Source organism: Pezoporus flaviventris, unplaced genomic scaffold (assembly GCF_033815535.1).
Source record: "Pezoporus flaviventris isolate CSIRO_AGI_PZ_B2104156 unplaced genomic scaffold, CSIRO_AGI_Pfla_v1 ptg000185l, whole genome shotgun sequence".
NCBI classification, from domain to species: domain Eukaryota; kingdom Metazoa; phylum Chordata; class Aves; order Psittaciformes; family Psittacidae; genus Pezoporus; species Pezoporus flaviventris.
Window position 1 is genome coordinate 242,459 of NW_026892733.1, and position 15,168 is coordinate 257,626.

Sequence of the window (15,168 nt, forward strand, 5' to 3'; positions counted from 1 at the left end):
GGCTGTGCTGCCATTCAGTAGGACCTTGATAGGCTGGAAAATTGGGTGGAGAGGAACCTAATGAGGTTCAACAAGGTGTTTGGTGACAGCCAGCATGGCTTCACTAAGGGGATATCCTGCCTGACCAATTTGGTGGCCTTCTATGATAGGGCTACAGAACTGATGGACAGGGATAGAGCAGTTGATGTCATCTACCTGGACTTGTGCAAAGCATTCGACACTGTCCCACACGACATCCTTGTCTCTAAATTGGAGCGACATCAATTTGATGGATGGACCACTCGGTGGATAAAGAACTGGCTGGATGGCTGCAAGCAAAGAGTTGTCGTCAATGGCTCAATGTCCGGCTGGAGACCGGTAACGAGTGGTGTCCCTCAGGGATCGGTGTTGGGACCGGTCTTGTTTAAAATCTTTGTTGCTGGCATGGACAGTGGGATTGAGTGCACCCTCAGCAAGTTTGCTGATGACACCAAGGTGTGTGGTTTGGTTGATACGCTGGAGGGAAGGAATGCCATCCAGATGGACCTTGACACACTTGTGAGGTGGGCTGATGCCAACCTCATGAGGTTTAACCATGCCTAGTGCAAGGTCCTATCCCTGGGTCGGAGCAATCCCAGGCATAGCCCGAGACAGCCCCTCCCCTGTAGCTTTTGCGCAGAGGTAGGGGACCAAAAAGACGACGAGGGTTGGAAGCGAGTTCCAGTTCGACGTCGTGGGAAACCCTCCCCCCTTCCTGCCCTGCTTCCCCAGGTGTCCCTCCGTAATAGGTTCGAGGCCCTGGATCTTGAAGGAGAGCATGTGGGGCAAGGCCAGCCCAGAAGGCCACATAGGAAAAGGCGGTCGACTTTGCACCTCAAGACTGCCTCTGATAAGAAAGAAAGAAGGGTCATTGTAGTAGGGGATTCCCTTCTGAGAGGAACAGAGGGCCCGATATGCAGAGTTGACCCTCATCATAGGGAAGTGTGCAGTCTTCCTGGAGCCTGGATCAGGGATATCACTAGGGCGCTCCCCAACCTGGTGCACCCGACAGACTACTACCCGCTGCTGGTCTTCCAGACAGGTGAGGGGGAAGCTGCTTCCCGCAGTCTGAGGGGGCTGAAGAAAGACTACAGGGCCTTGGGGTGGATGGTGAAAGAGTCTGGGGCTCAAGTGATCTTCTCCTCACTCCTTCCATCTTCCACTGATGATGTGGGAAGGAATGGGAAGATTCAGCTCATAAACAATTGGCTTCGAGACTGGTACTACAGGCAGGGCTTTGGATTCTTTGATAACAGCTGGTTTTATAGGGCACCAGTCTGGACAATGACAAGTGAGAAAGGTTTATCTCACAGAGGCAAAAGGATGCTGGGGCATGAATTAGCAGGGCTCATTTGGAGAGCTTTAAACTAGATTCGAAGGGGGATGGGGTTGTAGCTGGTCTTGCCCCAGTGGGGCAGCGCTCCAGAATTGATGAAGACTGGGAGGCCTCCTATAATCCTAGGGTGAAATCAGTGTGCTCAGCTCGCTCCCTGGAATGTCTGTACACCAATGCACGCAGCATGGGAAATAAGCAGGAGGAGTTGGAAACCTGTGTTAAGTCAGGAGACTATGATCTGGTGGCAATTACAGAGACGTGGTGGGACAGCTCACATGACTGGAATATAGTCATGGAGGGCTATGTCCTTTTCAGAAAAGACAGGCCAGCCAGGAAGGGTGGTGGGGTTGCTCTTTATGTGCAAGAGCAACTACAATGCACCGAGTTCTGTCCAGGGACAGATGACGAGCGAGTTGAGAGTCTGTGGGTGAGAATTAAGGGGCAGGCTGGCAGGGGGGATGCTATTGTAGGTGTCTGTTACAGACCACCAGATCAGGGTGAGGAAGTTGACGAGGCCTTCTACAGGCAGCTGAGAGCGACCTCACAGTCACAGGCCGTGGTCATAGTGGGGGATTTTAACTTCCCTGATATTTGCTGGAAGGACCACTCAGCAACCCAGCCACAGTCCAGGAGGTTCTTCCAGTGTATGGATGATAACTTCCTCCTGCAAATGGTGGATAAGCCAACCAGGAGAGGAGCGCTGCTGGATCTCATCCTCACTAACAAGGAGGATCTGGTTGAAGCAGTAAGGGTTGAGGGCTGCCTTGGTTGCAGCGACCACGAGATGGTGGAGTTCAGGATCTTGTGTGGTAGGACTAGTAGAATAGCAAGTAGAATTGCAACCCTGGACTTTAGCAGGGCAAACTTTGGCCTTTTCAAGCAATTGCTAGGGGAAATCCCATGGGCAAGGCTGCTTGAAGGTAAAGGGGCCCAAGATAGTTGGTTGACATTCAAGGATTGCTTTTTCCGAGCTCAAGATCGGAGCATCCCGACACGTCGGAAGTCAAGGAAGAGGGCCAGGAGACCTGCGTGGCTAAATAGGGAATTGCTGGGTATGCTCAAGTGGAAGAGGAGAGTTTACAGGTCATGGAAGGAGGGGCTGGCCACTTGGGAGGAATATAAGGCTGCTGCTAGAGGATGTAGGAAGGCAGCTAGGAGGACTAAGGCCTCCTTAGAATTAAACCTGCCTTAGTTGATGAGGAATGGGTTAGAGACCGGTTGAGCAATCTGGACATCCATAAATCCATGGGTCCAGATGGGATGCACCCGCGGGTGCTGAGGGAACTGGCGGAAGTCATTGCTAGACCACTCTCCATCATCTTTACCAAGTCTTGGGAAACGGGAGAGGTGCCTGAGGCCTGGAGGAAAGCAAATGCCACTCCAGTCTTCAAAAAGGGCAAGAAGGAGGACCCGGGTAACTATAGACCGGTCATCCTCACCTCCATCCCTGGGAAAATGATGGAACACCTTATCCTTGGTGCCATCTTAAGGCATATCAAGGATAAGAGGGTTCTGAGGGGCAGTCAACATGGCTTCACCAAGGGGAAATCATGCTTGACCAATCTCTTAGCCTTTTATGAGGAAATAACACGGTGGATGGATGATGGCAGAGCGGTGGATGTGGTCTACCTTGACTTCAGCAAAGCATTTGACACAGTCTCCCACAGCATCCTCACGGCTAAATTGAGGAAGTGTGGACTGGATGATCAGGTAGTGAGGTGGACTGTGAACTGGCTGAAGGAGAGAAGCCAGAGAGTTGTAGTCTATGGGGCTGAGTCTAGTTGGAGGCCTGTAACTAGTGGAGTGCCTCAAGGGTCAGTACTGGGACTGGTATTATTTAATATATTCATCAACGATTTAGATGAGGGAAGTGAGTGTACTATCAGCAAGTTTGCTGATGACACTAAGCTGGGAGGAGTGGCTGACACGCCAGAAGGCTGTGCTGCCATCCAGCGAGACCTGGACAGGCTGGAGAGTTGGGCAGGGAATAACTTGATGAAATATAACAAGGGAAAGTGTAGAGTCCTGCATCTGGGCAGGAACAACCCCAGGTTCCAGTACAGGTTGGGGAACGACCAGTTAGAGAGCAGTGTAGGGGAGAGGGACCTGGGGGTCCTAGTGGACGACAGGATGACCATGAGCCAACACTGTGCCCTTGTGGCCAAGAAGGCCAATGGCATCCTGGGGTGTATTAGAAGGGGTGTGGTTAGTAGGTCGAGAGAGGTCCTCCTTCCCCTCTACTCTGCCCTGGTGAGACCCCATCTGGAATATTGTGTCCAGTTCTGGGCCCCTCAGTTCAAGAAGGACAGGGAGCTGCTGGAGAGAGTCCAGCGCAGGGCAACAAAAATGATTAAGGGAGTGGAGCATCTCCCTTATGAGGAAAGACTGAGGGAGCTGGGTCTCTATAGTTTGGAGAAGAGGAGACTGAGGGGTGACCTTATGTCGTGGTTTAAACCCAGTCAGGTAATTCGTTCGCTCACTTCCCCCCCTTTCTTGCCCTCCCCCTGCTCTCGGAGGGACGGAGAGGAGAATCAAAAGAATGCAACTCCCACGGGTTGAGATAAGAACAGTTTAGTAACTAAGGTATAACACAAACCACTACTGCTGCCACCAATTATAATAATGATAAAGGAAATAACAAGGGAAGAGAATACAACACCTCACCACCCACTGACCGATAACTCGCCCCCCAAGCCCGACCAAGCTCCGACCGATACCTCCTCCAACCCTGCAGTCTCCCCGCGCTTCTGGCTAACTCCCAGTTACATCCTGGGTATGACGTGCTGTGGTATGGAATAGCTCTTTGGTCAGTTTGGGTCAGGTGTCCTGTCTCTGCTTCCTCCCAGCTTCCCCTCCTCCCTGGCAGAGCATGAGGCTCACAAAGTCCTTGGCCAAACCAAAACATCTCTATCAGCTCTGTTCCCGAGCTGAAAGTCAAAACACTGCACTGCACCAGCTACCAAGAAGGAGAAACATGACTGCTACTGCTGAACCCAGGACACCTTATTAGTGTATATAAATATATATAAAAGGGGGAGTGTCACGAGGATGGAGCCAGGCTCTACTCAGTGGCAAACAATGATAAGACAAGGGGTAATGGGTACAAACTGGAACACAAGAGGTTCCACTTAAACTTGAGAGGAAACTTCTTCTCAGTGAGGGTGACGGAACACTGGAACAGGCTGCCCAGGGAGGTTGTGGAGTCTCCTTCCCTGGAGACATTCAAAACCCGCCTGGACACATTCCTGTGTAACCTTATCTAGGTGTTCCTGCTCCAGCGGGGGATTGGACTAGATGATCTTTCGAGGTCCCTTCCAATCTCTAGCATACTGTGATACTGTGATAGCTACAGGTTGGGCAGAGAAGAGATTCAGAGCAGCCCTGCGCAGAAGGTCTTGGGGGTGCTGGTCGATGAGAAAATGAACATGAGCAGGCAGTGTGCGCTCGCAGCCCGGAAAGCCAACCATATCCTGGGCTGCATCAAAAGGGGCATGGCCAGCAGGTCGAAGGAGGTGATCCTGCCCCTCTACTCTGCTCTTGTGAGACCTCACCTGGAGTATTGTGTGCAGTTCTGGTGTCCTCAACATAAAAAGGACATGGAACTGTTGGAACAAGTCCAGAGAAGGGCCACGAGGATGATCAGGGGACTGGAGCACCTCCCGTATGAAGACAGGCTGAGGAAGTTGGAGTTGTTCAGCCTGGGGAAGAGAAGGCTGTGTGGAGACCTCATAGCAGCCTTCCAGTATCTGAAGGGGGCCTATAGGGGTGCTGGTGAGGGACTCTTCATTAGAGACTGTAGTGATAGGACAAGGGGTAACGGGTTAAAACTTAAACAGGGGAAGTTTAGGTTGGATATAAGAAGGAAATTCTTTCCTGTTAGGGTGGTGAGGCACTGGAATGGGTTGCCCAGGGAGGTTGTGAATGCTCCATCCCTGGCAGTGTTCAAGGCCAGGTTGGACGAGGCCTTGGGTGATATGATTTAGCGTAAGCTGTCCCTGCCCACGGCAGGGGGGGTGGAACTAGATGATCTTAAGGTCCTTTCCAACCCTAACGATTCTATGATTCTATTCTATGATTCTAAGTGTAGGGTACTGCAGCTGGGGAGGAAGAGCACTAAGTACCAGTACAGGTTGGAGGCTGCCCTGCTAGAGGGCAGTTCAGCTGAGAAGGACCTGGGAGTATCGGTGCATTCTATGTTGACTTTGAGCCAGCAGTGTGCCCTTGTGGCTAGGAGGGCCAATAGTATCCTGGGGTGCATTGGGAGGAGTGGGGCCAGTAGGTTGAGGGAGGTGATCCTCCCCCTCTTACATGACCCTTGTGAGGTCACATCTGGAGCACTGTTTCCAATTCTGGGCTCCTCAGTACAAGACAAGGAGCTACTGGACAGGGTCCTGCAGGGCGCCCAAGGCTGATCAGGATCTGGAGCATCTTTCTTATGAGTAGAAATTTTGGAGCTGGGACTGTTTAGTCTTGAGAAGAGGAGATTGAGAGAAGTGGGTGGCAGGAGGATGGTACCAGACTTTTTTCAGTGGTGCCCAGTGACAGGACAAGGAGCAATGGCCAGGCAGTAAAACACAAGACGATTCACCTTAGTGTGAGGAGGTGAATCAGTCTTTGATTGAAGCTACTGCTCATTGTGATTGTCATGGTATTTTGCAAAGCTTATATTCCCTAGCAGAAAGAGACACTGAACAGCTTTGATTCCGATTTTACTGGGAATTTTGATTGCAGAATATTTTTCAAAGCCCTTGTCTAAAAACACTGTAACTGAAGTAATTCGTATGCAGATTGTACAAACTTATTAAGAAAATTAATTAAGGTCTTTGCTGTTGTCATAGTTTAGAGCCCAGCTGGCAACACAGAACCACACAGCACGCATACCTTTTTGGCTAGTTTGGGTCAGGTGTCCTGTCTCTACTTCCTGCCTGCTTCCCCTCCTCACTGGCAGAGCATGAGACTCAGGAAGTCCTTGGTCAGAGTAAACATTACTGAGCAGCAACTAAAAACATCGGTGTTATTAGTGCTGTTCCCAGGCTGAAAGTCAAAAACACAGCACTGCACCAGCTACTAAGGAGGAAAAAATTACTGATACTGCTGAACCCAGGACAGCCATTCTTTAAAAATCTAAAATGTGTTTTACAGGTAGTGGACTTGTTCATACTCGTGAATAACCTGGGCAATAGTGTCCATTGCTAAGTCCACCCTCGACTGTGAGTCCATCTGTATGTTGCATCTCTGCCCTGATGACCTGAGGTGTCATGGGCCCACCAGGCTCAAAATAATTCAGCCTCCCCTTCAGCAGTTTCTGCAACTTGTTGTTGGGGGCTCCATACAGCTGCCTTCCATCTCCGATGCTTCCAAAGCACTGGAGGGGCTCAGTGGACTAGATACTCGCCCATACTGTCCCACACACCCTGCCACTCATGACTGTCCAGCCTTGGGGAAAATCTCTTCATCCTCCTATATCATCATCTAACCCTAGACAAGACCCAAACATGACTGCTTAACTTTCGAGATCAGACAAAATGGTCATGGGTAAAATGCACTCTGTATGTGTGCCAACATGCTGATCCCCATCACAATCAGCAGGCAGTTCTCAAGGGTACCCAAAGGCCGTTCAAAACCTTCAGAGCTCTCAAATGATGCTGCTGTACTTGTTACTGGGACTGGTGTAGCTGCTGTGCTTGGAGTTGGAGTAGCTGTGTTGTCTGCTGCGGTTGGAGTTTGAGTAGCTGCTGCACTTGTTGCAGGGGTGTGTGGGAATGTCTCCCTCGTAGGCTGACCACCCGAAGAGTGGAAAAAGGATGTGTAATTGCTATACACTTCCATTATATACCTCCCAAAGTATAGAGGTGGTGACTGCACTGGGAGCGCAAGTCAGATCAGTTTCACGATCAATGAGTCTATTGTATTACAAGTCATTACCATAAAGTACAGTGAAACAAGAACCTTAGCCCAAGGCCCCAGCCAATAAACACTAACACAGCAAATAACGGCTGTAAGTAAGGAACGACATGCTGAAACTCTGAGATCAAGTGTGACAACTTTGAGAACCAATAAATCAGCATTGTGATGAGTGACTATTAATCCAAAACAGTAAATGCTTATCACAAATACGATTTGACACACTCTGGTCAGTTCTGTCATTATCTCAACCCTTCGTGCCCCACGTTGGGTGCCAAAAATAACTGTCGTCGTTTAAGCCCAGCCATAAATCAGACCACGCAGTCTCTCTCTCACTTCTCCCCCCCCCCCCCCCTCGCTCCTGGAGGGATGGGGAGGAGAATTGAAAGAATACAACTCCCATGGGTTGACATAAGAACAGTCCAGTAACTAAGGTATAACACGAAAGCACTGCTGCTACCACCAATAATAATGATAAGGGAAATAACAAGGGAAGAGAGTACAACCACTCACCACCTGCTGACCAATACTCAGCCCAACTGAGCGGTGATGTAGCCCTTCTGTGTAACTGCCCCCAGTTCTCTCTCCTGGGCATGATGTGCTGTGGTATGGAATACCTCTGGCTAGTTTGGGTCAGGTGTCCTGTTTCTACTTCCTGCCTGCTTCCCCTCCTCCCTGGCAGAGCATGAGACTCAGGAAGTCCTTGGTCAGACTAAACATTACTTAGCAACAACTAAAAACATCAGTGTTATCAGCGCTGTTCCCAGGCTGAAAGTCAAAACCACAGCACTGTACCAGCTACTAAGAAGGAGAAAAATGACTTCTACTGCTGAATCCAGGACATTGGGTTAAGAAATATTTATTTTGGGCAGTTGCCTTCCTTTGGCTGTAGGATTATAAAGGAACAGCACAATATTGGACTATTTTTGGTCAGAATTTCTGTCCTGTGAGTTACTTATGATTGGCAACTGAAATCTCACCTATTTTCATAAATGGAGAAAAGATAATTGTTAGATCAGGCCAGAAACCTTTCTCTTCCTCAAATCTCACTTAGATCAGACTAAATTTGTAGTTGGATGACACCTGGGGATAGAGAAGTAAGGTGTCATCTTTAGTGGAGTCTATCCCCCCAGCTTGCCACTGTTTCTCAAGCTAGAGACAGGTTGACATGCTCTCTCTTTTCCATCACTACTGTGACTGGTGCAGCAGAGGTCACAGTGTTGATTTGTACTGTGCAAGTAGTCACACAATGTCTTTTGGCCTCTGGATATCACCACTGTTGTCTTTCAATTGTCATTTTCAAATACTTTTGGCAGAACACATTGAAGGTGATTGAAGAATTTGAGCAAAAATAGAATAAATCTGTCCTTAACTGGGGGGTGCTTTGCTCTAAGTAACTCTTTTAATGTGACCAAATTGTACGGCAGGCGAAGGTCTGTAGTGTGAGTTTTGTTCTGTAGTATCCTCTTGGCTCACCAATGTGTTTAGTTGCTTGTGAAAAGTCTGTTATTTTTGATCTACAAGACTGATGGCAGTTCAGCATCCTCTGCATTACCTGTACAACACTCCCCAAAAACATAGCATTTTGTAAGCATTAAGGAGAATGTTCCCACCACTTAATGTTTTTCTGTGGCCTTTAGGTGTATAAGAGAGAATTATATGCTACTTGTGGATTTCTTTTAAAAGCTAGTTAGGCACTCCTGAATATCCTTATTTCTGAAAATACAGGTTTATTGGCTTTCTATCTCTGCAGTCAATAACTACTGCATTCCTGAAAAGGCTTTTAAACTTAATCTAGCTATAATAGATTCTGATGTTACTCACTGAAATGTCTTGGCCTCTTTTGGAGTTCATTAAGTAGTTTTCTTTCAGTAGTTATGTTGGTATTGGTACCTCCATCAGAAAAATAATTAGACTTTCAGAAGAAACACACTGTTTCTAATTTTTTGCTCTTTAATTTCCTTGAATTTCATTGCATTTGTGTATGATGACATTAGTAAACAGGGACACAAGTTGTTCTTTGTTACTACTTGATGATGATGATAACGCTATACTACTTTGGATGAAAGTTTTGGGAGGGGTTGTTTGTTTTAATACCGATGCATTGTTACTTCATGGTCATTTTGTGCCAACTTCTTTTTCAAGAGCTCAGTTTCAGCTCTCAAGCATAAGCTGTTCTTGAAAATAAAACCTTTTATTATTTAAATACTTCCTTCTTTAATGTGTCAGTATATACTAATGTCAAGTCTTTAACTGTTAATATTATCAGGTGAAAAGAGATAAATAGCTGTTGTTTCTTTAAGATATTTCATCAGAATAGTAATCTAACTTCCATAAAAACCTAAATGTACCTTAAATGGCACTGGGAATTATGCTGCATTCTTGGTTTGGGTTTTATTTGTTTTATAAATGAGAGTTATGAGTCCACCTTAGGTTTTTGCCCTTTTTTTTTCCTTTTTTTTTTTTAAATAGAATGTCTTTTCTTCTGTAGACTAATTCAGTTGGCCATGTCTTCACAGCATATTTATCAATCTACACAAATGGGAGAGGGGAAGAAGGGAAGGGAGAGCTGACCGAAAACTGTCTGGTTTTATACGCTTACAAATCCCTGTGTCTGTCTTAACAGGTGAAAAACCATTTGAATGTCCAAACTGCCATGAACGCTTTGCTAGGAATAGCACGCTCAAATGTCACCTCGCAGCCTGTCAGTCTGGAGCTGGAGCTAGAAAGGGAAGAAAGAAGCTGTACGAATGTCAGGTGGGTAACAGAAGTAGCAGAGTCTGAGGCTAGATATTCCTTCCTGTGCTGAGGGAGTGTGGGATTACTGAGCAGGAAACAATGAGAGTGGGCTTATGTCTCCAAGAACTAATTTTAGTAAAATAAAATATAAAGATGGCATTCAACCACAGCATGAAGGTAAATTCTTATATCTAAGTAGTTCCATTTTAAAATATGGAATTAGTGATATGGAGCTTCATAATACATTGTTAACCAGGGAGATTTTTTTGGATAGGTAAGTGTTAATCTGCATTTTACTGATCTTTCTGCTTCCTTTTCAAGGTTCTTGATGCACTGACCTAGGCCTTTCCTGCTTATGAGCATGCTTCACTAAAGTCCAAAATATAAATCGTAGAATAGAATAGTGAAGGTTGGAAAGGACCTTAAGATCATCTTATTCCAACCCCCATGCCATGGGCAGGGACACCCCACACTAAACCTAAGACTCCATCCAACCTGGCCTTGAATGCTGACAGGGATTGAGCATTCACAACTTTAGGCAGCCTGTTCAGTGCCTCACAACCCTCGCAGTAAAGAACTTCTTCATATCTAACCTAAACTTCCCCTGTTTAAGTTTGAACCTGTTATCCCTTGTCCTATCAATACAGTCCCTAATGAAGAGTCCCTTCCCAGCATCCTTGAAGACGTCCTTAAGATACTGGAAGACTGCCATGAGGTCTCCACACAGCCTTCTCTTCTCCAGGCTGACACCAGAACTGTACACAGTACTCCAAGCAAGGTCTCATGAGAGCAGAGTAGAGGGGCAGGATCACCTCCTTCGACCTGCTGGTCATGCTCCTTTTAATGCAGCCCAGGATATGGTTGCCTTTCTGGGCTGCGAACGCACACTGCCGGCTCATATTCATTTTCTCATCAGCCAACACCCCCAAGTCCTTTTCCACAGGGCTGCTCTGAATCTCTTTTCTGCCCAACCTGTAGCTGTGCCTGGGATTGCCCCAACCCAGTACTATTTTTGTTTCCTATTTTATTATTCTGTTTAATACTGATATATTGACTTTGGAAAGTCATTCCAACTTATGAGGACAATCTGTAATGTCTTCTAAGCAAGTATAAATGCTGTAGATGGATAGCTAGTGTACCTGTTCACTATACATAGCTGACATTTGAAAAGCTGTTCAGAAGGATTACTTAGCTTTTAAAACTTGATTCTGTAAAGCTAGAAGACTTGAGAACTGAAGTTGTAGCATTTTTATATATCATTTTGCTGCTTCACTGCTGTGACAGTCTCAATTAAGAATATTCTTCTTCCTTAAGGTTCTGACCTTACTGAGTTCACAGAATAGCTGTGGTTTGAGGTTAAACTGGGTTCTGTAGTAAATGAAACTGCTGGATATCGGTTTTAATTGTTACAGAAAAACTGATCTTATTCACTGAAAGCAGTGAGAATTAATGCAGGAGATAAATAAATTCTCTGTGTTGCTGAAGCAAAAGGAGCATGGTCAGCAGCTTGAGAGAGGGGATTCTCCCCGTCTACTCTGCTCTTCTGAGACCCTGTCTTGGTTTAAGCCCAGCCAGTAACTTGGAACCATACAGCTGCTCACTCACTCCTGTGAAAAGTCCTTGATCAGGGTATGCATTACTTTAACACACCGATGTTTTAGTTGTTGCTATCAGCATTGTTCTTGGATTAATGCCAAAACACAGCACTGCACCAGCTATGAAGAAGGAGAAAAATAACTGTTACAACTGAACCCAGGACAGTATCCACCCCTTATTCCATCCCATTTATGTCTTGCTCAGGTCCCACATTGTTTTCAATACGCCATCGCTTTTTGTCTCACGCACATATGCACACACACATATATGTCTCACATATATGTCTCACGCACATATGCACACACACGCGCACAAAGAGACAGATATCATTCCTTATTCCATGGACCATCCCTATAATGTTCGCTGAGTTCATTCAGTACATTATGTTGGGATTCATCTGTCGTGTTTCAGGGCAGGAGAGACAGTGTTTAGTGTTGGATTGTTGCCTGCTGATGATGCCACTGATCTCATCTGGTCTCATCAAAGTTGATTCTTTGTTGGGGTGATGATCACACTGAAGTCAGGTTCAGTCAATGCTGACCTGAGGACAGCACTGGGAGACTCCTGCTGCTGCTGACTTTATTCTCTGCTGACAGTCATTGCAGCATATATTTTCTTTTGAAAGCCCAGAGTGGCAGAGATAGGCATTTAGCTGATGGGCTATAGGAGAGTTACATAGAAGGCAACAGAATATAATTGAGTTCATTGGCTGTTCTCACCCAAAATTAAATTCCATTGAGGTACACACCGGACTTCCCCATCTTCCCGCATCACCCACCAAGTGCATCAAGGTCCCTGAGCAAAAGCAATCCCATGAGTGGGTTTCACTTTACCTTAAGCAGGAATAACCCAGACTGTCTTCCCCAGCAAACTCTTTATGTGCACCACAGGAACTTTATCCCCTTCTACAGTATGTAAAAGTTCTGATTGGGCTGGGTCAGCCCTGTTGGCAGATCCCCTTGTGTTGACCAACCAGGTGGCCTTTGGTAAATGTGTATCCCAATGTTTGAAAGTCCCACCACCAAATGCTCTCAGTGTAGTTTTTAACAGCCCATTGTACCATTCGATTTTCCCAGAGGCTGGTGCATGGTAGGGGATGTGATATACCCATTCAATGCCATGCTCTTTGGCCCAAATATCTATAAGGTTATTCCGGAAATGAGTCCCATTGTCTGACTCAATTCTCTCTGGGGTGCCGTGTCGCCACAAAATCTGTTTCTCAAGGCCCAGGATAGTGTTCCAGGCAGTGGCATGGGGCGCAGCGTATGTTTCCAGCCACCCGGTGGTTGCTTCCACCATGGTAAGCACATGGCGCTTGCCTTGGCGGGATGTCGGCAGTGTGATAGAGTCAATCTGCCAGGCCTCCCCATATTTATACTTCAACCATCGTCCTCCAGACCAAAGAGGCTTGAACCGCTTGGCTTGTTTAATTGCAGCACATGTTTCACACTCATGAATAACCTGGGCAATAGTGTCCATTGTTAAGTCCACCCCTCGATCATGAGCCCATCTATATGTTGCATCTCTGCACCGATGGCCTGCAGTGTCATGGGCTCACCGGGCCAAAAATAATTCACCTTTATGTTGCCAATCTAAGTCCATCTGAGCCACTTCAATCTTAGCCGCTTTATCCACTTGTTGGTTGTTCTGGTGTTCCTCAGTGGCCCGACTCTTGGGCACATCGGCATCTACATGACGTACCTTCACCACCAGGTTCTGCACCCTGGCAGCAATATCTTTCCACAGTGCAGCAGCCCAGATGGGTTTACCTCTGCGTTGCCAGTTGCTCTGCTTCCATTGCTTCAACCACCCCCACAGGGCATTTGCCACCATCCATGAATCACTATAGAGGTAAAGTACTGGCCACTTTTCTCATTCAGCAATGTCCAGGGCCACCCGGATGGCTTTCACCTCAGCAAACTGACTCGATTCACCCTCTCCTTCAGCCATTTCTGCAACTTGTCATCAAGGACTCCATACAGCTGCCTTCCATCTCCTATGCTTTCCCACAATATGGCAGGACCCATCAGTACTGCTTTTCACTTTCTGACAGTTTCTTATATGGTGGGGCCTCTTCAGCGCGCATCACCTCCTCCTCTGGTGACATTCCGAAATCTTTGCCCTCTGGCCAGTCCATAATGACTTCTAGAATGCCTGGACGACTGGGATTTCCTATTCGAGTTCGTTGTGTAATTTGTGCAGCCCATTTACTCCATGTAGCATCGGTTGCATGATGTGTAGAGGAGACCGTGCCTTTGAACATCCAGCCCATCACGGGCAACCGGGCTGCCAGGAGGGGCTGTGCTTCAGTGCCAATCGCTTCCGAAGCAGCTTGAACCCCTTCATAGGCTGCCGGTATCTCTTTTTCATTTGGGGTATAGCTGGCCTCAGATCCTTTGTATCCCCGACTCCAAAAGCCGAGGGGTCGACCTCGAGTCTCCCCTGGAGCTTTCTGCCAGAGGCTCCAGGTAGGACCGTTCTCCCCAGCTGCAGTGTACAGTACATTTTTTACATCTGGCCCAGTCCAGACTGGTTCAAGGGCTACTGCGTGAACTATCTCGTGTTTAATTTGCTCAAAGGCTTGTTGTTGCTCAGTGCCCCATTTAAAATCATTCTTCTTCCAGGTCACATGATAGATAAGGCTTAAAATCGAACTGTAATTTGGGATGTGCATTCTCCAGAACCCCACTGCACCCAAGAAAGCTTGCGTTTCTTTCTTATTAGTTGGTGGTGACATTGCTGTTATCTTGTTGATCACATCTGTGGGGATCTGTCTACGTCCATCTTGCCATTTTATTCCCAAAAATTGAATCTCCTGTGCAGGTCCCTTGACCTTACTCCGTTTTATGGCAAAACGGCTTTCAGCAGGATATGGATTATTTTCCTCCCTTTTTCAAAGACTTCTTCTGCTGTATCGCCCCTCACAATAATGTCATCAATGTATTGCAGGTGTTCTGGAGCTTGCCCCTGTTCCAGTGCAGTCTGGATCATTCCATGGCAAATGGTAGGGCTGTAATTTGAGACAAGGGGGCAGAAAATCACAAAATGGAATGTTGAAACCTTTAGAATTAGTTTTAAGTAATGTTAAGTTTGATGGCTTTGTAACAGTAGCAATGGAAAATTACTGAGGTGCATGATACATAGAGAAAAAAGAGTACAGCTAGAGAACGTACTGAGAATTCTCACAAGATAAATCGTTATAGTTGTGACATAGAATCATAGAATCATAGAATAATTAGGGTTGGAAAGGACCTTAAGATCATCTAGTTCCAACCCCCCTGCTAGTTTAAGAAAAACATTCTAGAAGAACAGGACACAGGGATAAGGAGTATCTGGGAACCGCAGGTGTCCAGGATGGGCTGCAGTTAAACTAACTGATAAGTAGGAGGATAGGAGGATTATTATGTCTCTGCCCCTGGGGCAGTCAATTCCAAGTGAACTGGACACCCCTCCAAGTAAAAGCAAACTGTGGCCTGCACTCTGCTGCCAAAGGAAATGAGAAAAATGCATTGGCAATATCAATTGTGTCATACAACTTGGCTGCCTTTGACTCAAGTTCATACTGAAGTTCTAGC

At 46.7% G+C, this 15,168-nt stretch overlaps 1 protein-coding gene across 5 annotated transcripts in view; it reads left to right on the top strand.

The window, feature by feature from the left end:
• The window catches only part of LOC133262054 (zinc finger protein 131-like), a 73,009-nt gene that overhangs the window by 22,465 nt on the left and 35,376 nt on the right, over nucleotides 1-15,168 (top strand). For all 5 annotated transcript variants that reach the window (XM_061440935.1, XM_061440940.1, XM_061440939.1 and 2 more), the window contains one exon: nucleotides 9,885-10,015. In XM_061440935.1, coding sequence (XP_061296919.1) covers nucleotides 9,885-10,015 — 131 coding nt within the window. The remainder of the gene's footprint in view (nucleotides 1-9,884; nucleotides 10,016-15,168) is intronic.